General features: G+C 45.5%; 1 protein-coding gene across 1 annotated transcript in view; it reads left to right on the plus strand.

The window, feature by feature from the left end:
* Positions 1 to 456: 456 nt before the first annotated feature.
* LOC147684481 (olfactory receptor 1f45-like) overlaps positions 457 to 24,295 on the plus strand; it is a 50,057-nt gene continuing 26,218 nt past the window's right edge. The window contains exons 1-2 of the mRNA XM_086939650.1: positions 457 to 1,359; positions 9,802 to 9,871. Coding sequence (XP_086795776.1) covers positions 457 to 1,359; positions 9,802 to 9,871 — 973 coding nt within the window. The remainder of the gene's footprint in view (positions 1,360 to 9,801; positions 9,872 to 24,295) is intronic.

The following is a 24,295-nucleotide window of genomic DNA, read 5'->3' on the forward strand; positions in this document are numbered from 1 at the left end:
GATATGTTGTGCCTTTCTGTTGACCTTGATGCGGATGGGCTAAGCAATTCTTTCATTTGCATTTGAAAGGAATCCTACCTTTAGCTACAGCACCTTTAAACTGGGCATGCACATAATTATGTGCCATACAGCAGCTGGCTTTGTCTACTGGGAAGACAAACACATGTTCTTATCCTCATGCTGGCACTCTATACTCATTTGACTGCCTTGTTGGGTGACTGGGTGGTACATTGTAACAGCTTCTTCAGAAATGTCGATCGTAACTCCTCCTATAGCAATGAGTTCCTTCCAAACTCTGAGGTGATTTGCATTAGGCATTGGTTGGTCCAATTAAGGTGTGCAGGTGGTTCTCAGTCAATATAAATTGTGTTCACATATGGTACAGCTTAGTCTGAGACAGGTATGCTCTAATGTCTGACATCATGTTTTTTTCCGCAGGATAAATCAATAAAAGAGATGAAGAATAGAAACCACACTACAGAGTTCATTCTCTTGGGCCTCTCTGACCATCTAGAGCATCAGAAGATACTTTTTATGTTGTTTCTGTTTACATACATCATAACATTGCTTGCAGATGTGACTATAATAACCCTGATAAAGATAGATCATGAATTGGATAGCCCAATGTATTTTTTTCTCAGCCATTTCTCATTTGTTGACATATGTGTTCTGACCATCACTGTTCCAAAACTCCTGGCCAATCTTATGTCTGACAGAAAAAGTATATCCTTCTCTGCCTGCTTTACACAGTTGTATTTCTTTCTTCATATTGAAAATATGGAGTTTTTCCTCCTGGCATCAATGGCTTATGACCGGTATGTGGCCATTTGCCACCCTTTGCAGTACACCACAAAGGTAAACAAGAGAGTCTGTATGCAACTTGTGGCTTCTTCATGGGTGATCACCGCGGCACATGCATTATTGCACACGCTAATGACTTCACAACTGTCTTTCTGTGGATCCAACCAGATTCACCACTTCTTCTGTGATGTGCCTCCCTTACTTAAACTCTCCTGTTCCAGTACCTACGTTAATGAGTTGGTTATATTTATAGAGGGCGGAATCATGCTTCTCGGCCCTTTTCTGTTCATTATAGCATCTTATGTTGGAATTATCTCTGCCATCCTTAAGATCAGGTCAACGAATGGGAGAGGCAAAACTTTCTCCACATGTTCATCACACTTCACTCTGGTGGCATTATTCTACAGCAGTATTGTCATCATGTACTTCAGACCATCAACCAATTTTGCTCTGGAATATGAACGCGTTGTAAGTGTAGTTTATTCTATCTTTATTCCAATGGCAAATCCTTTTATCTACAGCCTCAGGAACAAGGACATAAAAAGAGCTCTCCAAAAGGTGGTACAGTCCAGGCGCATGTCCTGCAGAATGTGAACTATGTAACATCACACACCAGTATATATTGATGTCAAAATGCAAATGTATCTGTTGTGATATACTGATGTGGCTTCATACATTTTGCAGCACACACAAACGTAGTCCAGTTTGTTGTATCTGAAATGCCTGCTGTTTATACCAACTAATCGAATCAAAGAAACCCAAAGTATACTGCATTGTTTAATAATTTCAGCTTGGGATTATATCTGTGAATATCAGGGTGTAGGGAGCTGTGACTGTCCAGGAAGCTTATTTCATACAGGAGCATTCAATATGAACTAGGAGTCACAAGATAGGGGACATTGTTCTGAATGGTAATCAAATATATGTTACTCCCTCACATTTGAGAATACAGTGGATTAAATCTGAATCTAATCCTTGTGTGACTCACCTATTTCTACCTCGACTGAGTCTTCAAAGCCGCACTATTCTAGCAAAGCTAGCAATTTTATATATTATTTTACTGCATGATATGTTATGTTAGAGTACATAAAGTTATCGCACTGTATGCCATGATATGCCTGGTTATGTTATGTTATTCTGTTATGGGAAAACCCAACTTTCACCTACGAAATTAATTGATGCTACTGAGCTACCAAAATGACTGCTTTTGGGTACATGGAAAACAGGGTCCATATATGGTCTTTTGACATGTCACATTTTCCAAAAATCCTTTCAGCTGAACAATCAAGTTATTCTATAATCTAAGTGTTTGGACTCATATGCACAGTCATTTGTTCTTAGGGATCACCAATTCATGGAGCCAGACAATCTCAATGGGAAGAATAATAGTGACTATTACTAGATATTTACTGTTGTCCCCCTTTTTTTTAATTAGATGAACCCCGTAGCAACAGGCAGCCTGAGCAAACACAAGGTATGCCCTCGAACCAGCTACACCCCAGCAGACGCCTGGCAGCAGTGGTTTGGAGTCATGGAAGTCTGTCAGTCCCAGATTTGGGAAAGCCTACATTGACACTACTACATTTACATAGTCCGTTTGGGACAATAGTCAGATGGACCTGGTAGTGCAATGATAAAAAAGTAAAAATATGCTTCAAAAATATTACCTAAAAAGTGCTTTTCCTATCTGTTTTTTTGGGAACTCTTCGGGCAAAATATAAAAATCAGCATATACAGTGAATACAGTATGTATCAAAATGCGAACAGAGCCGCATTATTACCTTATTCCCTCACTTTTCAAACTGTTTTATAAGTAACACTATGGGGGGTATCTGACCATTCACGACTTCTGAGTCTCTGCAAGTCTTTTTATATCCTACATCATTTACATCAAGTATCTGCCCATCTGATTCTCCTGAACCAGGAGAGGATTCCCTCTTGTAATCCATCATTCACTTCTTTTTCTCTTCCAAAGTGTGCCTGAAGAGGTTCCCATATATCCTTTGGACTAGAGGTGGGGGTGTTGCAGTTTGAGATCCAAGACCTCAACTCATGCCTCTTAAATGACAATATCAGTTTCCCCCAGATTATTTTAGGTTGCCTCCCTGCCTAGTGTAGTCTGGTGAGTTGTGCCTTGAGTATGTGAAATATTGGTTTATGTCAAGGGATTGGGGTATTCATAAAAAGATAAAGAAAATTAGCAAGTATAATCATCTTCACTATCTCTTTGCGACCCGGAAAAGAAAGCTGAAGTTTAATCCAGGACTCTACCTGTTGATTGAGTTGATAACCAGGCCAGGATTCAACCAGATCAACTCCTCAGGCTCCCTGTGTAGTATCATTCCAAGATACCAAACCAAGTCATCAACCCAGTGGACTGGAAATGTTATCTCCAGTTTCTGATTAGAGTTGGTAGGTTCCTGCCAAGGTCACAAACAAGCAACAAGATATCATGAGCAGACATCAAATGCAGCAACCCACCTGCAAAGAAATAAAACCTCTGTGCATCTGGCATTCCGGCAGATACTGGGCCAGAAGATCTATGACCAAGACAAAAAGCCAAGTGGAAAGCGGGCAGCCTTGACTCAAACCCCTGAAAATCAAGAACACGTCAGGGGTTAAACCATTACAGAATGTGTATAAAGAAGCATCAGCAGGTTTAAGTAGTAACCAGATATACCATATCACACCAATGAAGCTTCCAGAAAAGACCACTTCAAAAAGTTGAACACTTTCTCTGCATCCAGCAGGGCCAGAGCAGCCCCCTTTCTAGGATTCAGTTGGTGGAAGATCGAGCTAACCATTTGAGGGCTGTTTGCAGTCAAAATGTGTGCCATGAAATTAGACTTTGTAAGGGACATCAGTTCTTCAATCGATAGGAAGAGGCGAATTGACAATTTAGTAAATAACTCCTAATGTCCACATTTAACAATCACATGGGTATGCATGAAGCATACCTGCTCAAATGTTTGCCCTGCTAGCAAAACTGTAATAATAGCTGCATGCATCATGGCTGGTAGCTTTCCCATCATGTATGCCTCCTCATATGCCTCACTCGCAAACTTCAGCTGGCAACCCTGCCTTCCTCAAACTTTTAAATAGCTTCAGGAACTTCCTCGACTGTGATGGACACATTCAAGAACAAATTATGACATATATCCAGCCAAACTAGTGCTGTCTCATTTAATTATTTACAACAAGGGGTGGTGAGGGACAGAGTCTCTGAATTAAGCAGAAAGCTCTCACCCAGTCAAGAGATCAGGGCTAGATCCACCACCGTTTTTTAGCTCACTGCACCATCCCAGTTTCAGAACCTGGCTGTATGCAAATTAGTCTGTTCCTGTCCCAGTGCATGATGGGAACAGGGCAAACCAAACTACAAAAGCCAATTCTTACACTGGGAAGGAAACAAGCTCCCGGGGACCGGTTTCTGGCATTACAGCCGTCTTCGGCCCGGTTTGCTTGAATCCTGATGGTGCAATGAGCAAGGGTCTCACATCTGAGAATACCCTTCCACGCTTAGGGTGGACAAAAATATTTACAACAAGGGGTGGTGAGGGACAGAGTCTCTGAATTAAGCAGAAAGCTCTCACCCAGTCAAGAGATCAGGGCTAGATCCACCACCGTTTTTTAGCTCACTGCACCATCCCAGTTTCAGAACCTGGCTGTATGCAAATTAGTCTGTTCCTGTCCCAGTGCATGATGGGAACAGGGCAAACCAAACTACAAAAGCCAATTCTTACACTGGGAAGGAAACAAGCTCCCGGGGACCGGTTTCTGGCATTACAGCCGTCTTCGGCCCGGTTTGCTTGAATCCTGATGGTGCAATGAGCAAGGGTCTCACATCTGAGAATACCCTTCCACGCTTAGGGTGGACAAAAATATTTACAACAAGGGGTGGTGAGGGACAGAGTCTCTGAATTAAGCAGAAAGCTCTCACCCAGTCAAGAGATCAGGGCTAGATCCACCACCGTTTTTTAGCTCACTGCACCATCCCAGTTTCAGAACCTGGCTGTATGCAAATTAGTCTGTTCCTGTCCCAGTGCATGATGGGAACAGGGCAAACCAAACCACAAAAGCCAATTCTTACACTGGGAAGGAAACCAGCTCCCGGGGACCGGTTTCTGGCATTACAGCCGTCTTCGGCCCGGTTTGCTTGAATCCTGATGGTGCAATGAGCAAGGGTCTCACATCTGAGAATACCCTTCCACGCTTAGGGTGGACAAAAATATTTACAACAAGGGGTGGTGAGGGACAGAGTCTCTGAATTAAGCAGAAAGCTCTCACCCAGTCAAGAGATCAGGGCTAGATCCACCACCGTTTTTTAGCTCACTGCACCATCCCAGTTTCAGAACCTGGCTGTATGCAAATTAGTCTGTTCCTGTCCCAGTGCATGATGGGAACAGGGCAAACCAAACTACAAAAGCCAATTCTTACACTGGGAAGGAAACAAGCTCCCGGGGACCGGTTTCTGGCATTACAGCCGTCTTCGGCCCGGTTTGCTTGAATCCTGATGGTGCAATGAGCAAGGGTCTCACATCTGAGAATACCCTTCCACGCTTAGGGTGGACAAAAATATTTACAACAAGGGGTGGTGAGGGACAGAGTCTCTGAATTAAGCAGAAAGCTCTCACCCAGTCAAGAGATCAGGGCTAGATCCACCACCGTTTTTTAGCTCACTGCACCATCCCAGTTTCAGAGCCTGGCTGTATGCAAATTAGTCTGTTCCTGTCCCAGTGCATGATGGGAACAGGGCAAACCAAACTACAAAAGCCAATTCTTACACTGGGAAGGAAACAAGCTCCCGGGGACCGGTTTCTGGCATTACAGCCGTCTTCGGCCCGGTTTGCTTGAATCCTGATGGTGCAATGAGCAAGGGTCTCACATCTGAGAATACCCTTCCACGCTTAGGGTGGACAAAAATATTTACAACAAGGGGTGGTGAGGGACAGAGTCTCTGAATTAAGCAGAAAGCTCTCACCCAGTCAAGAGATCAGGGCTAGATCCACCACCGTTTTTTAGCTCACTGCACCATCCCAGTTTCAGAACCTGGTTGTATGCAAATTAGTCTGTTCCTGTCCCAGTGCATGATGGGAACAGGGCAAACCAAACTACAAAAGCCAATTCTTACACTGGGAAGGAAACAAGCTCCCGGGGACCGGTTTCTGGCATTACAGCCGTCTTCGGCCCGGTTTGCTTGAATCCTAATGGTGCAATGAGCAAGGGTCTCACATCTGAGAATACCCTTCCACGCTTAGGGTGGACAAAAATATTTACAACAAGGGGTGGTGAGGGACAGAGTCTCTGAATTAAGCAGAAAGCTCTCACCCAGTCAAGAGATCAGGGCTAGATCCACCACTGTTTTTTAGCTCACTGCACCATCCCAGTTTCAGAACCTGGCTGTATGCAAATTAGTGTGTTCCTGTCCCAGTGCATGATGGGAACAGGGCAAACCAAACTACAAAAGCCAATTCTTACACTGGGAAGGAAACAAGCTCCCGGGGACCGGTTTCTGGCATTACAGCCGTCTTCGGCCCGGTTTGCTTGAATCCTGATGGTGCAATGAGCAAGGGTCTCACATCTGAGAATACCCTTCCACGCTTAGGGTGGACAAAAATATTTACAACAAGGGGTGGTGAGGGACAGAGTCTCTGAATTAAGCAGAAAGCTCTCACCCAGTCAAGAGATCAGGGCTAGATCCACCACCGTTTTTTAGCTCACTGCACCATCCCAGTTTCAGAACCTGGCTGTATGCAAATTAGTCTGTTCCTGTCCCAGTGCATGATGGGAACAGGGCAAACCAAACTACAAAAGCCAATTCTTACACTGGGAAGGAAACAAGCTCCCGGGGACCGGTTTCTGGCATTACAGCCGTCTTCGGCCCGGTTTGCTTGAATCCTGATGGTGCAATGAGCAAGGGTCTCACATCTGAGAATACCCTTCCACGCTTAGGGTGGACAAAAATATTTACAACAAGGGGTGGTGAGGGACAGAGTCTCTGAATTAAGCAGAAAGCTCTCACCCAGTCAAGAGATCAGGGCTAGATCCACCACCGTTTTTTAGCTCACTGCACCATCCCAGTTACAGAACCTGGCTGTATGCAAATTAGTCTGTTCCTGTCCCAGTGCATGATGGGAACAGGGCAAACCAAACTACAAAAGCCAATTCTTACACTGGGAAGGAAACAAGCTCCCGGGGACCGGTTTCTGGCATTACAGCCGTCTTCGGCCCGGTTTGCTTGAATCCTGATGGTGCAATGAGCAAGGGTCTCACATCTGAGAATACCCTTCCACGCTTAGGGTGGACAAAAATATTTACAACAAGGGGTGGTGAGGGACAGAGTCTCTGAATTAAGCAGAAAGCTCTCACCCAGTCAAGAGATCAGGGCTAGATCCACCACCGTTTTTTAGCTCACTGCACCATCCCAGTTTCAGAACCTGGCTGTATGCAAATTAGTCTGTTCCTGTCCCAGTGCATGATGGGAACAGGGCAAACCAAACTACAAAAGCCAATTCTTACACTGGGAAGGAAACAAGCTCCCGGGGACCGGTTTCTGGCATTACAGCCGTCTTCGGCCCGGTTTGCTTGAATCCTGATGGTGCAATGAGCAAGGGTCTCACATCTGAGAATACCCTTCCACGCTTAGGGTGGACAAAAATATTTACAACAAGGGGTGGTGAGGGACAGAGTCTCTGAATTAAGCAGAAAGCTCTCACCCAGTCAAGAGATCAGGGCTAGATCCACCACCGTTTTTTAGCTCACTGCACCATCCCAGTTTCAGAACCTGGCTGTATGCAAATTAGTCTGTTCCTGTCCCAGTGCATGATGGGAACAGGGCAAACCAAACTACAAAAGCCAATTCTTACACTGGGAAGGAAACAAGCTCCCGGGGACCGGTTTCTGGCATTACAGCCGTCTTCGGCCCGGTTTGCTTGAATCCTGATGGTGCAATGAGCAAGGGTCTCACATCTGAGAATACCCTTCCACGCTTAGGGTGGACAAAAATATTTACAACAAGGGGTGGTGAGGGACAGAGTCTCTGAATTAAGCAGAAAGCTCTCACCCAGTCAAGAGATCAGGGCTAGATCCACCACCGTTTTTTAGCTCACTGCACCATCCCAGTTTCAGAACCTGGCTGTATGCAAATTAGTCTGTTCCTGTCCCAGTGCATGATGGGAACAGGGCAAACCAAACTACAAAAGCCAATTCTTACACTGGGAAGGAAACAAGCTCCCGGGGGCCGGTTTCTGGCATTACAGCCGTCTTCGGCCCGGTTTGCTTGAATCCTGATGGTGCAATGAGCAAGGGTCTCACATCTGAGAATACCCTTCCACGCTTAGGGTGGACAAAAATATTTACAACAAGGGGTGGTGAGGGACAGAGTCTCTGAATTAAGCAGAAAGCTCTCACCCAGTCAAGAGATCAGGGCTAGATCCACCACCGTTTTTTAGCTCACTGCACCATCCCAGTTTCAGAACCTGGCTGTATGCAAATTAGTCTGTTCCTGTCCCAGTGCATGATGGGAACAGGGCAAACCAAACTACAAAAGCCAATTCTTACACTGGGAAGGAAACAAGCTCCCGGGGACCGGTTTCTGGCATTACAGCCGTCTTCGGCCCGGTTTGCTTGAATCCTGATGGTGCAATGAGCAAGGGTCTCACATCTGAGAATACCCTTCCACGCTTAGGGTGGACAAAAATATTTACAACAAGGGGTGGTGAGGGACAGAGTCTCTGAATTAAGCAGAAAGCTCTCACCCAGTCAAGAGATCAGGGCTAGATCCACCACCGTTTTTTAGCTCACTGCACCATCCCAGTTTCAGAACCTGGCTGTATGCAAATTAGTCTGTTCCTGTCCCAGTGCATGAAGGGAACAGGGCAAACCAAACTACAAAAGCCAATTCTTACACTGGGAAGGAAACCGGTAGCTTGTCTCCTTTCTGGTGAAGAATTGGCTTGGTAGTTTAGTCTGCCCTGTTCCCATGATGCACTGGGCCAGGGACAGACTGATTTGCATATAGCCAGGTTCTGAGCTGGGATGGGGCAGTGAGATAAATAACAGTGATGGATCAAGCCCTGATCTTTGGACTGGGTAAGAGTGGTCTGTTTAACTCAGACACTCTGTTCATCACCACCCCCTTTTTTGTAAATCGTTTTTGGCCACTATAGGTGTGGCAGGGTATACTCAGACATGAGTCCCTTTCTCACTGCTCCATCAGGATTCAAGCAAGCCGGGCCGAAGAAGGCTGAAATGCCAGAAACCGGTCCCCGGTAGCTTGTCTCCTTTCTGGTGAAGAATTGGCTTGGTAGTTTAGTCTGCCCTGTTCCCATGATGCACTGGGCCAGGGACAGACTGATTTGCATATAGCCAGGTTCTGAGCTGGGATGGGGCAGTGAGATAAATAACGGTGATGGATCAAGCCCTGATCTTTGGACTGGGTAAGAGTGGTCTGTTTAACTCAGACACTCTGTTCATCACCACCCCCTTTTTTGTAAATCGTTTTTGGCCACTATAGGTGTGGCAGGGTATACTCAGACATGAGTCCCTTTCTCACTGCTCCATCAGGATTCAAGCAAGCCGGGCCGAAGAAGGCTGAAATGCCAGAAACCGGTCCCCGGTAGCTTGTCTCCTTTCTGGTGAAGAATTGGCTTGGTAGTTTAGTCTGCCCTGTTCCCATGATGCACTGGGCCAGGGACAGACTGATTTGCATATAGCCAGGTTCTGAGCTGGGATGGGGCAGTGAGATAAATAACGGTGATGGATCAAGCCCTGATCTTTGGACTGGGTAAGAGTGGTCTGTTTAACTCAGACACTCTGTTCATCACCACCCCCTTTTTTGTAAATCGTCTCATTTAATTAGCCCTTAATATGCTCAGATTGCTACAAAATGCATGCAGTATTCAAGCGTTCATATTAAGACACAATTCTCCCACAATCGCTTCACTAGTCATAACCAGTGCGTCGTTCTCACGAGTAAGTTTCTAATATGTGTGTATGTAGGTAATCTCACTTCGGCAACCAAACCAGCAATCTATTCAGTCTCTCCCCCTCCCTGTATTATCGACCTCAGGTATACTTGCCCAAATAGACCACTTCCTGTCCATCAGTTCTCTGTATTTCCACAGTGCGCTAGGAGTTCCCTTGAGAAATGCAGCAGGCTGAATGATGAAGCGCTGGCTTTTTAACTTTTTATGGTCAGATTGTAAGTGCTCTCACTGTGTACGCATACCACCTAAAATGACTGAATGTTTGGTGGTTGTTATGCCCCTATCATAGGCCTTAAATGCATCCCAGGGGGTCGCCACACTAGCCACTGGCCCCTTCTTAACCTTGAAGTATTCTTCAGTGACCTCTTATTTCCACACTGACTGATTAATGCCTCAGCCAGGAACCTCCACTGCGCATTGCATACCTGGGTTGGGGGAGCACAAGTTTTAGGAGCACTGGTGAGTGGTCCAACAAAGTATGTGGTTGGTAAGTAACGTTTGCCACCCGAGAGCCTGAACTTTGTGGTTACAAATAAAATGCAAAATACCGCCCATGGGGTTGCACTGACACCATAGATCCATCAGGCTTAACATAGTAAATATTTTCTGCAATTCCATAGGGTCAAGGGTGAGATTAAAATCCCCCGCCACAAACCAGTATCTCAGCCTCTGTCCTCCTCAGTATGGCTTAAACTTCCCAAATTAAGTCTGGGTTACCCATATTCAGATGGTACATGTTGACTAAAGTCAACTTTTTATTGTATAACGTTCCCTCCTAAATTATTTACCGGCCATACCTGTCCATAAATTGTCTGTATAGTCCACATCCCTGCGCATCAGGATACAGACTTCACAGGAATAGGAATTATGCAAAAGGTATAGTATGTGTCCCACCATCAAGATAATTTGCTCTCAACAGTGATGCAAGATTTTTCTGCTGCATTATCAGGTCAATTTAATGATTATCTAATTATGCTATGATTCTGCTCATCTTTTCTGGATTGTTCAGACCTCTAACGTTTCAAGAGAGGAGTTTCAATGTCTTATTATCTGAAAAGCGATTTATACCAGACTGCTCCATCAGCACCTCCTCTGCGTCCGGGTACTCTCCACATCAGTCCCACCCTGCACGCCATGCCAGTTCTCATCATCATGCCCAGTTCCATCAGGTCTCTGCCTTGAAAAAGCTGCCATACTGCTTGGGACCCTGCAGTGCCAAAGTAAAAAACATGGACTCTGTCCCTCAACTCGATGTGAAGCCTGGCAGGGTTGAGCATTACATAGTTGGTGATGTGTGCATGAAGGCATTGTTTTAGTGCAACAAATTCCAAGCACTACGACCAAAGTAAAATCCGGGTATAAAGAGATGTTTGAGCCCCGATACTTCAAAGAACCCTACTATGGGTCAGCCATCCCGGTCTTGGAAATTGAGTATCCTGGCTATCAGGGCTTGGAGGGTGCTGAGTGGTGGCCTCAGTCCCATTCCACCAGAAAACTATCTGGGAATGCAGCGTTATCGAAACGTGTCAGCAGCAGCATCTCTACAGAAAGATCCAGATGTCCCATTTTGTTCCACTGGGTCAATCCCATAATACTGATGCTATAATACTGGGAGAGGTCTTCAATTTTCTCAGCTATAGCATTGACCAGCTTCTCCATCTTTTCTAGCTTTTATCTGGTCACCAAAGACAAGATCTTCCTTTCTATCCCCTCCAGTTGTGTGGTCTGGCGAGCTATTCTCTCTCTTAATCCATACAGCCATGTAGTCATGGTATCAAGTTTATAGTCAATCAAAGTGAGGCTAGCTTTAAATTCTGTCTGTGGTAGAGGAGGTAGCCAGAGGGTCCTCTCCCACATTCTGCAACTGTTTCAGGGGAAATCACTCTCTGCTCCAGTGTCTTACAGTGATCGAACACCATCTTACTTTGCTTAGTGTCTGATTTGCCCATGCTTTTGGCTGTGTGTACAACAAAAAGAGAATGCATGCCTGCAACGCAACACCAAGCCTGACCGAATAAACACAGCACTAGAAAGGCCCACTGGTATTGCAGAAGGGGCTGCAGACAAATGTGCAGCCTATTCTGTATTTTTGAAAGTGCTAGCACAAATGTAGCACCAGCGCTATCATGCAAATGAGAGAGTCACTTTGCCTCTGTGCCCACATCGTGGTATTAACATGGGCACAGAGGTAAACATGCCTTTAGGCAGCGTACCGATAGTGCACCTCACAAAAGTGGCACCCTTCTGGTGCGCCTCCTGAACACATCCCTCTGGGAGGAAAGAAAGGAGTTCCAATGGACCCCCCAGTCCTCCCCTGCAGAGGGTTGCTGTCACTCACTGAACCTGCCTGCAAGTGGTATCTCTGCCCTCTTGAAAGTGCATGTGGTATGCCGCCTGCACTGTGAAATAGGGAGCAGCTTTGAAGAAGTTGCTCTATATTTTATTCTGAATGTGCCCCCCCATCCTCCAGGCAGCATGAGTTCGCTGCTGCCCTGGGGATCACTCATTCTTCTTGAAAGGGTGCAATGTTTGCGCCCAGTCCACCTTTTGTAAGAAGAGCCTTAGTGGAAACAGGGAAAATGTGGAGTAGATATAATACTGCCCCTTATGCTAAGCCTTACTTGTACATACTGATTTGGTCTTTTGTACTGAACACTGAGCTACACCGAGACACCCCAGTGTATTTGCACCTTATATAAATCGCTTAAATAAATACATTGGTGGGTTGGCCAAATGGACCTATTCATTCACATTGCCCTATCATGGTGTAGTATTACCAGGCACTCAAGTGGTCTCCTAACCTCAGAACAGAGCTGCGGTATGACCACCACAATAGCTTCAGCTTCTTTACTCCGATAATGCTACGAACAGTGCTCTAGTCCTCCTCGACCACCATGAAGGTTGCGGCCGAGTGACTCCAGGTGAAGATCGCTGCTGCATACAGGCTACTGGACAAGGCAGGTGACACCATGGGCTACCTCAGGCCCACCGGCAGCCCCTGTTGTGGTTGGGTCAGGCAGGTGTGTCTGCACATGTCGAACTACCAGGCCCCGTGGGGGCTCTCGCCTGTTCAGGGATAAGCCACAGAACTGCAGCCTCAGCCTCAGCCTTTCCAATACAGCCCAGTTCACTGCTCTTCCCACAGGTTTTGGCCCCATGTCCACCACTGCAACCCCCGTCAACTTGCACAGGTTGAATCCGCTCTTACAATAACCAGCCGACATGGTAGGCAGGCTCACCACTGGTCCCTGTCATGGCATGTCCTCTGAGGCTAGTCCGTGGATGGTGCAGTTTACTTGATCGTTAGGCCCACATGTAGAGCAAGTGCCTCTCCCTGCACCGCCACCTCATCCGCACACTCTGTCTGGATTAATAGTGCAGTCCAGTGAAAGTCAGTAACACCTTATGCCATGTTATTGATGAATTATGGAATTAGGGCTTCTGAGCTCTGTATTACATGGCCATCTTGGTTGCCGGGCAGACCACATCCCCTACAAAGCGGTTTTAACCCCTTCTGAAATCACAGATGTTTGACTATTTTTAATGTTTGATAAGAGATGTGGGGGCATATTACCAAGGAGGGCGAAAGGCAAATATCGCTAAGCGGCAAAAATTCTATCGCCCTATTAACAAGCTGTCGCTAACAGCAGTTAGAGACAGCTTGCAGGCGATAGTGAGCGGTTTGGGGCCCGCTTTGCATGTCAGCAATATTTATCGCTAATGACATGCAAAGTGGGCGTACCCAGCCTGTTAGCGACTGACAGCAGTCGCTAATGTCGCTATCGCCTATTAGCAAGGCAGGCGTAGCGATGGAAATATTCACGCTAAGCGCGAATATCTCCAAATACTAACACCTGCCCAGACCAGTTCTTAGCCATGTTATGCAATGGAAGGTGGATAACATGGCTAAGAGCATTTTGATGCTAATGCGTGAATATCGCTGTATTCTCAGCGATATTCACGCATTTTGCTGCTGTCACCTGGATTTTTATCGCTTTTGAGATAAACCTTGCTAATAGCAAGTTATCTCAGCGATAAAAACCGGTGATGCGCGGCGAATATTGGGGCATATTATCAAGAGATTTATCTCTGCTTTTTTGGCTTTAAAAGCCAAGAAAGCGGAGATAAAATTATCTCCCTATCAGCAACAGGGTGCTAACACGCAAATTCGCATGTTAGCACCCTTTTTCTCTACGCTTCCCCTTGCATCTCTAATGAGATGCAAAGGGGGCGTTCCAGAGAAAAATAATAGGAGAAATGTTGTTAAGCGACATTTCTCCTATTATCAAGGATTTCGCTTACCCTGTTAGTGATATAAAAAGCAGCGCTAACAGCGGTTAGCACTGCTTTTTTTACACCTGGTATTTTCCTGACTTAGCCATGATATCCTATGGAAGGTGGATATCATGGCTAAGTTTGTGAGCCCCTATCATCAAGCTAACGCCAAACTTCGAGAGATTATCGTTGGTTTTCCAGCGATAATCTCTCATTTGCCAGTTAGCGTGAGGATTTTTATCACTTCTGAGATAAACGTTGCTAATAGCAAGTTATATCAGCGATAATTTCCGGCGATGCTTAGCGATAAAAAAATCTCTGCAAAGCCTAGTTAGCGATAAATATCGCTACTCGTTGGTAATATGCCCCAAAATATTGCCGCTAACCCTACTTAGCGATAAATATCGCTATTTGTTGGTAATATGCCCCGTGGTGCTTAATTTGAGCCGGTGGTTTTAGGTTCTTGTCACCAGCACTTAATTGTCAACAATGGTGCCTGTGACAATCTGCCACAAGGTGGTGCTGTCTGGCTAATCTAGGGATGACCAGAACAACAGGTATTTATTCAATATGCATTAAAAATGACTATTACCTGCTGCCCAAACCATTCTTATAACTTTGGGGGCATAAAATAGTCCATATTGTCACACTTGCAGGGGTGTGATGATTAGTAGTTGTGATGTTACTATCATTGGCAGCATGGCAGGGGCAATGTGTGGTGCAAGCTGCAGTATTCTCCTGATCAGAACATTTTTACTACCAACAAAATGTCTGTTTTAAAAAATATATTTTTTAATTTTTTATAAATTCATCAAGCACTTAGTCTGGTATAAATATTCAGAATAATAAATATGTCTACACAGTGCATTGCTGTTGAGGCATCAAACTGTTCCCATAGAAGGGTAGCTGTTGTTCTCTATAAGTACATTGGCCTCCATACAGAGACTGCTAAACTATTGAACATCTCCAAAAACATGTTCCTCCAGTTTCACCTTCTTCTTAGTAATGGCAGTGAGCCCATCACAATCTTTGTTTTCATTTCATAGTATGAAGAGACAAAATTATAAGGAGAGTGGAGAAAATTGCAGAATAACTCCAACAAGAATTAGGTTCTTTATTAGGGCACATAACCATATGGCAAATCAGTGGAATGCTTTTTACCCTTAGTATTTTTTTACAAGCCAGATAACCATGATCCCTCAGTAGACATGCTGATACCAACACATTCATTTTTAGGTCGAGCCTAGACAGCGCATGCGCTGTTTGCAAGACATGATGTATCTCTTTTGTACTTTTTTGGCAGGCCCATCAATTGCCATTGGTTCTTTTTTGTGGCATTTCGAAATGCTTGCTTCTTATTGGTCTATTACTGCAATTGTCCTGCCTTTGTGTGGCTCGCTCCTCCCATGGCGATTTCATTTGTTCCTTCTGGTCGCCCGTTTGTTACAGCTGAGCTCTCTCTGGAATGTGAAGGCAACAACAGGAAGCGGCAGCACTGACACAGTTGCATGAACCTCTCTTTTGGCACATAAAATGATGGAAGGCCTGGCTATTGTTTGCCTGTGCAGACAGAGAATGTGCCCATCATTAGTAGTATTTCTTAGTGATACAACAAGGTTTGGACAGTGGACCACTCTATTCTCAAGCACCAATCCAAATATCACCAAAAAATATTTGATTTTTGAATAAACTAGCGTGCAATTTTTACATGCTCACTGCCCAAAGAGCATATCCAAACACTTGGAAGAAAGTCTATATTTTTGTAGTAGATGAAAAAGCACCGCTGCGAAAGTGAGTCTTTACAGTTCATAAGAGATTAGTAAATCGTTGAGCAATTCCCATTATGCAAAACGCTGAATCGTGATAATTGAAATTCAATCTGCTTTTAATAATCCATTTTTAAACACCAGCCAACGCGTTTCGTTCTGTCACCAGAACTTCTTCAGGGCGCAATCGAGATCAAGGCGTAGAGTGTTTCCAGTCCAAATTTCTCACCAGAGGTATGTATTTTTTCTAAGTTGGGTTGTCTGACTGGGACAAACCCGTTTCTTTGAAATTTTATTTTTCAACAGTTTTCAAATTTAGAGAGAACGTATTGGTTCAGTAAGGACCCAGGTATTAACCCTTCTTATATATGAACAGAAATTTTCTTTCATCGCATTCAGAAGGTCCCTCCTCTGTTCTCGTTTCGAATCCTGGAAAGATGTCACCTTAAGGCAGTTGCCTGTTGGGTTGGTTCGTAATCCCCCTTGCAGCGTCTCAAAATCCAAACGCGTTAGTCCGATCCTCCACATACACGGTTCCTTCTGGTCGCCCGTTTGTTACAGCTGAGCTATCTCTGGAATGTGAAGGCAACAACAGGAAGCGGCAGCACTGACACAGTTGCATGAACCTCTCTTTTGACACATAAAATGATGGAAGGCCTGGCTATTGTTTGTCTGTGCAGACAGAGAATGTGCCCCTCATTAGTAGTATTTCTTAGTGTTCACAGTTTTCAAACAATAAATGGCCACCTTGCATTTTGAAAATACAGTAATAATTTATATGTAAATTTGAGTCTTGAAATCACATTTGCGTGTGATAGTTTCGCTGATACAAAATGTAAGCTGTTCCCTTACAAAATGGCTGATAAGATTTCAACTTCTAAAAGGCTTCCTTTGCTATCATAGTCCTCTTTTTGGTGCTTGGTTCGGCAGTCCTTGCTCTGGGTTCCCCAATCATCATGTGAATCCCAAAGAATCTGCTGTATACCGATTACTTGAAAGAGGTTTTTCTCTTGTGAGGTGCGGGGAGCTTGTTTTCTCACACCAGTGTTTTTTCAAGCCTCGTGGCATTGGAAAGCTGTAGGGCAGAGGTCTTCAATCTGTGGGGCGCGACCCCCAGGGGGGTCGTGGTCGTGGAGTTCTTGGGAGGGGGTCGCAGATTCTGTCAGGGGCATGCAATTCCTGGCGTTGGGCTGATCAAGGGTGCTCATGGCGGAGGCCTAATTCACACCGAGGTGTGAAAAACATCAAAGGCTCATTAACAAGTAGAAGGTCTTTTAAAGACCTGTCAAGTACTCGGGTGTGGCTGTGTGTGTGTCCCTGAAACGGTTTCAGCCGGGCTCACACACACACGAGCTGGGGGAGTGGTGTCTGGGGGAGCAGGCTGTAGTGCAGCCCTTTGAGTATAATGGATGTTGCGCGCCTGGAGCTGTGGGTCCCGTGACACGTCCCCCCCTCCCGCCCCCAGCAGGGAGGCACAGAGATGCCCTCCCATGAGCGGGAAAGAAGGAAGAAGACACAGAGATACTGACCCAACCCCCCTTCCTACCCCCCATGAAAGAGTCACAGAAAAGGTGGGTGGATGTATGATGGGTGGGTGGATGGATTGATGTAAGGATGAAAGATGGGTGGATACGTGAAAAGGTGGGTGGATGAATGATGAGTGGATGGATGAAAGGGTGGATGGATGGATGAAAGGGTGGATGGATGGATGGAAGGATGAAAGGGTGGATGGATGGAAGGATGAAAGGGTGGATGGATGGATGAAAGGGTGGATGGATGGAAGGATGGAAGGGTAGATGGATGAAGGATGTATGGATGGATAATAGTTTGCATGGATGAATGATGGATGGATGGATGTGTAAATAGATGGGTGGATGAATGATGGGTGAATGGATGGATGAAAGGGTGGATGGATGTATGGATGGAAGGATGAAAGGGTGAATGGGTGAAGGATAGATGGATGAAGGATAAATGTATGGATGTAAGGATGAAAGGGTGGATGGATGAAGGGTGGATGAATGAAAGGGTGGATGGATGGAAGGATGAAAGGGTGGACGGATGAAGGATGGATGAAAGGGTGGGTGGATGTATGCATGGATAAAAAGTTGTATGGATGAATGATGCATGGTCGGATGTGTTAAAAGGTGGGGGATGAATGATGGGTGGATGGATGAAAGGGTGGACGGCTAAAGGATGGATGGATGAAAGGATGAAAGGGTGGATGAAGGATGGATGTATGGATGGATAAAAGGTTGCATGGATGAATGATGGATGGATGTGTGAAAAGGTGGGGGGATGAATGATGGGTGGATGGATGGATGAAAGGGTGGGTGGGTGGATGGATGGATGAAAGGGTGGATGGATGAAGGATAGATATATGGATGGAAGGATGAAAGGGTGGATGGATGTATGGATGGATAAAAGGATGCATGGATGAATGATGGATGGATGTGTGAAAAGGTGGGTGGATGAATGATGGGTGGATGGATGGAAGGGTGGATGGGTAAAGGATGGATGTATGGATGGAAGGATGCAAAGGTGGATGGATGAAGGATGGATGTATGGATGGAAGGATGAAAGGGTGGATGAGCGAAGGATAGATGGATGAAGGATAGATGTATGGATGTAAGGATGAAAGGGTGGACAGATGAAGGATGGATGGATGGATGGATGGATGAAAGGTGGATGAATGGATGAAAAGGTGGATGGATCGAAGGATGAAAAGGTGGATGGATGAATGGAAGAAAGGGTGGATGGATGTATGGATGGGTAAAAGGTTGCATGGATGAATGATGCATGGATGGATGTGTGAAAAGGTGGGGGGTGAATGATGGGTGGATGGATGGAGGAAAGGGTGGGTGGATGGATGTATGGATAAAAGGGTGGATGGAGGAAGGATGGATGTATGGATGGGAGGATGAAAGGATGGATGGATGTATGGATGGATAAAAGGTTGCATGGATGAATGATGGATGGATGTGTGAAAAGGTGGGTGGATGAATGATGGGTGGATGGATGGAAGGGTGGATGGGTAAAGGATAGATGTATGGATGGAAGGATGAAAGGGTGGATGGATGAAGGATGGATGTATGGATGGAAGGATGAAAGGGTGGATGGATGAAGGATAGATGTATGGATGTAAGGATGAAGGATAGATGTATGGATGTAAGGATGAAAGGGTGGACGGATGAAGGATGGATGGATGGATGTAAGGATGAAAGGGTGGATGAATGGATGAAAGGGTGGATGGATGGAAGGATGAAAGGGTGGACGGATGAAGGATGGATGGGAGGATGAAAGGGTGGATGGATTTATGGATGGATAAAAGGTTGCATGGATGAATGATTGATGGATGTGTGGAAAGGTGGGTGGATGAATGATGGGTGGATGGATGGAAGGGTGGATGGGTAATGGATGGATATATGGATGGAAGGATGAAAGGGTGGATGGTTGAAGGGTGGATGTATGGATGTAAGGATGGATGTAAGGATGAAAGGATGGATGGATGTGTGAAAGTGTGGGTGGATGAATGATGGATGGATGTGATGAGGTCTAACAGGCGCATTTATGGTTGTCAAAAGTTGATGATGAGGAGTACCAGTTTCTAGAAGCTTTTGTCGGAAGGGGGTCCTTACGCCTAAAAAAGTTTTACAAGGGGGTCTCGGCATCAAAAAGTTTGAAGACCTCTGCTGTAGGGGCACTCGCACAGGCACTGTTAGCAGAAAGAGAGGACAAGGCGTTCCTTCCAGAGCTGCCAGCTTTGGAAGTTGAGCCCTAGGTCACAATCCAAACGTCGGCTAAACTTCCTTGGGCAGATTTACAAGCCCTATACGCCACATTTGCACCGCCGTTGCGTCACTTTTGTGACGCAGAGGCGGCGAAAAGCCAGCGCCATGCTGTGGGGTATTTACAATGTGACGCATCTAGGGAGATGCATCACGGTGTAAAGCCCTGCGCCACATGTGAGCGTTCCGGCACGGGGGCGTTCCGGTGCAGGAGGGCCCCAGAAAAGTGGCTGAGTGAAATCTACAAGATTTCACTCAGTCACTTTTCTGACCCCGCTGCGTCAAAACCTTACGCCTGCTTGAAGCAGGCGTAAGGAAGGAAGCAGCACAGCTAGTATAGGGCCCCCAAGCAGTGCAGGAGTTGCGTCGCGCTTGCGACACAACTCCAGCACTGCGTCAACTTTCCGGCATCAGATGCGTCACGCATCTGTCAATTCTTGCGCCATGGTACGCCGCATTATAAATGCATTGCATCCATGGTGGTGCAAGAGGTGTCTGCCATGACGCAGAATAACTGGCGCATCCCTGCTGATAGGCAGGGTTGCGCCAGTTATTCTAACTCTGCCCCCCAGTGTCTGAAAAATGTAACTGGTGCTCATGTAAAACTCTGTAGTACCTTTGAACTAGGTGTCTAGTCACAGTATATAAACGGTCAGCAGCAGCTGGAAAAGATAGCATAATGGGAGCCAGCGCCCCCTTTCCTCCTGTTGCTGCTTATCTCGTTGACGCCTGAGGAGGATGAGACCCCTGTGGGTAGGAGTAACATTCAATGTATGTGCTTCTCTAGAGACCATTCACCTGAATCTGGAAGCTATAATTTCAGAAGAGGATAATTGTTGTGACTGGGGGTTGGGGGGAATTCCTTTGCTAGTCCCTCAAAGAGTGAGTAACCTTATTTCTAAAGGCCTAACAGATGCTTATTTAGAAATGTGACATCATCTTTAATTACATCTGAATACATATTGAAACCCACTGCTGAAGGGCCTTCACGTCCCCATGTTTCAAAACTTCAGCACTGAAGTACTTCTTTCAGCATGAGAACTTGTGACCCTTTCATTGTGGTGAAAACCCTCTCTAATGTAAACGTTGAAGCTTTAATACTTCATGGTCTTTATCTTCGGTGTCATTTCAAAGGATTTGCTTCCCATTGAAGCATGGACACTTATGTCTTTTGAACATCTTCTTTCCAATGTTGGATAATTATTTCTAATTGCACTCTAATTAAGTCCGTTTTGTGCATGTATTCTGCAAAGATGTGACACACTTACACCACACAATTCCACCCAACAAAATTCCACAACTAACAATCCTGATTCTACCCACATAATGCCACTCCAAATCGCATTTATCCAATCCACTCCCAACCTAAACACATGGGTAAAAGACATTGTCATTTACAACGCCAATAGCTGTAACTCTCACAAATGCAAGACCGATTGCATTGCAAATGCTGTTTTTATGTTTACATGAAACAATCACTTGTGGGGTCTGGATAAATGTTATGGGTTAGTAACTCATTACATGATGCCAATTTGTATCTTATTTCTCATAAAGCACCTGCTACTGCATATTGTGCCAAGTACACATTGCAAATGTTACTCCTCCACAACACCTAGTAACACTCAGGCAAACTGGAAAACAAGAAAGTTTGAGACAGTCCTCCCAGAACAGATAGAAGTTTGCCCCTGAATTTATCGGTTGGCTCGCTGAACTCCCTCTCAAGCACCTAGACTGGGGTCAACTGTGGTCACGATTAGTTAATGGAGAGAGGTGCCTTGAAGCTTGATTAATATTTAGTAAGACTGGACAAAATGTGATTATGCCAGCGTAATTCATGGATATTATCATTTCATGTTATGCTCATAACCAAAATTCCATAAATTGCGCAATTACACCACATTGCATAAATACTTGCCGTTTGGGGCTACGCTTTACTGCAAGAACATGGGTAAAATGTGAATGTCTGTTGCTTGTGTTGCTCATTTCTTTGTTTTCTATCTTTACTGCAAAAAATGTCCTTGCATAAAAAATTGATTGAGAACACATTTTGCGCTACCATTAATTACCAATCTGCATTTTGTGTAGTTCAAAGAAGGGACATGGGGAACTTTTTTTTCTACTTCTGATATGTTTTTGCAACATGGAGAAGGGATAATTAGAAACTAAAAAGGAGATATTTATGGCAACATGTTTTTTTTTGTCCATGCTATGGGTCATTACTCGAAAGATAGACTCTTCACTTGTTTCTACATAATCTGAGCGACAGCAATTTTTCAAATATTTAAAAGGTTCAGAGGAAGAATTGCAATTGTATCTAATAGTTTTATATAGAGTGAGTCACCTGTGAGGGTACTTTAAAATGCTACAACAGATACATCAGAATTCAACTAGCAACAGTAAACTCAGAAAATGCCTGCAAACTTGAGTCAACAGAAGGGACAAGTTATTTCTAACAATGCTACTCCCGCAATGACAGAAGGGGGGTGTCATTATGCATAGATGGACATGAGACATGAGTCTGACATGATTGAGAGGACAGCAGTGCTATGAATGATACAATCCTGCACGGAAGGGACTGGTGAGAATGAGAAAGTCTGGCCATTTCAGGACACTTACTTCAGTTCCAGCCTCTCCTCTGCTGAGACTGGGCCTGCTCTCCATGGGGCAGTCGTGAGTGGGCTCTGTACTGTTAAGCGTATCATTGGTGTAAGGCAGCAGAGAAGATCGTAGTGATCCAGTTACTCCTAAAATTCAGTAAATTTGTAGCCATAAGCTTGATATTAGCCAAATGGGAAGTCGCCATTCACTGGGTTGGCAAGTCTGCCCCCACGATAAAGGGATGGCTTAACAACTTGGCGTCATGACCTCTGAGAAGCTAAATCTATGCGAGCACAATTCCAACCACCTCAAGACCTCGAGACATTTGGAGTCCTTACAGAACCTATCTGGAAACACAGCAGCAGGACCCTCCCACACAACAGGAACAAGGCATCGTCCCCTCGGGGTGGGATAGAGGATTCCTATTCAGCATGCATGTCATATTGCGTGCTTTGTTGGCCCAATGCCCCTGAACAGGCAATACACCACCACGGCAAAATACCATCCTATTACACTACAACAGAGTAGTTGGGACAACCAATGTATAATCAGAGATTGACTAATGGGCAGGCAATAAGAAATGTTGTATATTTCTCCCCACATAAATGCGAGGAAAATGCAATTAACTGTAAGCTGTAAAACAACATCATCTGCGTACTTGACTGCTATACTACGAATGTATCGCATTGTTTAAGATTAAAATGCAAAATAAAGTTATTAAAAAAAGGCAGCAGAGATGATGATTCTGGAATGAGTAGGGACTCCCTCCTGAAGGAATGACCTGAGCCTATGGTTTGGCCATATGGCACAAGGCTAGTCAGAGCCCTGATAGGTGTGCGGGATAGAAGCTATAGAGAAGTCACCAGTGTGAAGGCTCACTGAATTCTGCGTTGGCAATCACGGGGTGACATGCTTGCGTCACACCTGCATGACTGCAACCTAGGTGGGTATGTTAAGGGCAGAAGATTACATCTGGCTATACTGCCCAGGATTGTACTAATGAATATAAAATATGGACTGTTAGAAATAGGGGTCTCTAGTTGCCAAGGGCTTGCACCTTTGTCCAAGTAGGGGCCCTTCTTCCTAATCAGGAAAAGGGAGTTACACTCCTAAAATATCCCCTGCTCACCCCCTTGGTAGCTTGGCAACGGCAGTCAGGCTTATCTTAGAGGCAATGTGTAAAGCATTTGCACATAACTGACAGTAATACAGTGTAAGCACTCCAAAAAGACATCACACCAGTTTAGAAAAATAGCCAATGTTTTTATGTACCAGACCAAAAACGATAAGAATCCACAATACAGTACTTAAAAATCTACAGTTATCAAAATAGGCTTTAAAAACAGTTCCTTGATGTCAATAGCTCCGTCTGGGGCTATCGCGGCATCGTGAGCAAACAAATTCAAACAGTTCAGGCTGGTCGCGGCGTCGCGGACCAGCTACTTTGTCGGGAAAGCCCACCCACAAACGGTACCTGTTAGAGATGCAGGGCGCCAAGGCCCTTGAAGTCACTAGAGTTGCAGGTCAAGCTCCTTTCTGTTGGGATCAGGAGTGCTGGCGTTGGCAGGCGTCGGGTGCTGCGGTGGAAAAGTGCAGCGGTGCAGCGTGACGGCCCTCAAGTCGTGGTGCGAGCAGCGGCTTGGTGGCGGCATCAGATGGCGGCGGCGGTGAGACTAGGGTCGTGGTGCGAGGTGAAGGCGGTGCTCATCAAGGTGCTGGCAGGTCAGGGTGCAAGCAGCAGCGTCATCATTGCTGAAGCGCTGTCGTCGGCTGACGAACGGGAGTCGATAGTGGCGGCGTCGGTAGGCCATGGATATGGTGTGGGATGATGTTGGTGCGTTTACGAGCTGTGCCCTCGAACCATGGTGCAAGCAGCAGCATCGATTTTGGTGTGGAGTGGCGGCATTGGGGAGGCCAAGGCGTCATTGTGAAGTAAGGCGGTGCGGAGTGCAGTGCCCACAGGTCACGGTGCAAGCAACGGCTCGGTGGCGGCATCAGCATGGGTCGTCTGTGAGATCAGAGTCAGGTTGCGGTATTGTGGTGGTGCCCGTTGTGGTGCCTTCCGGACACGACGTCGGCAGCG

This window comes from Lissotriton vulgaris, chromosome 10, assembly GCF_964263255.1.
Source record: "Lissotriton vulgaris chromosome 10, aLisVul1.2, whole genome shotgun sequence".
Lineage (NCBI taxonomy): Eukaryota > Metazoa > Chordata > Amphibia > Caudata > Salamandridae > Lissotriton > Lissotriton vulgaris.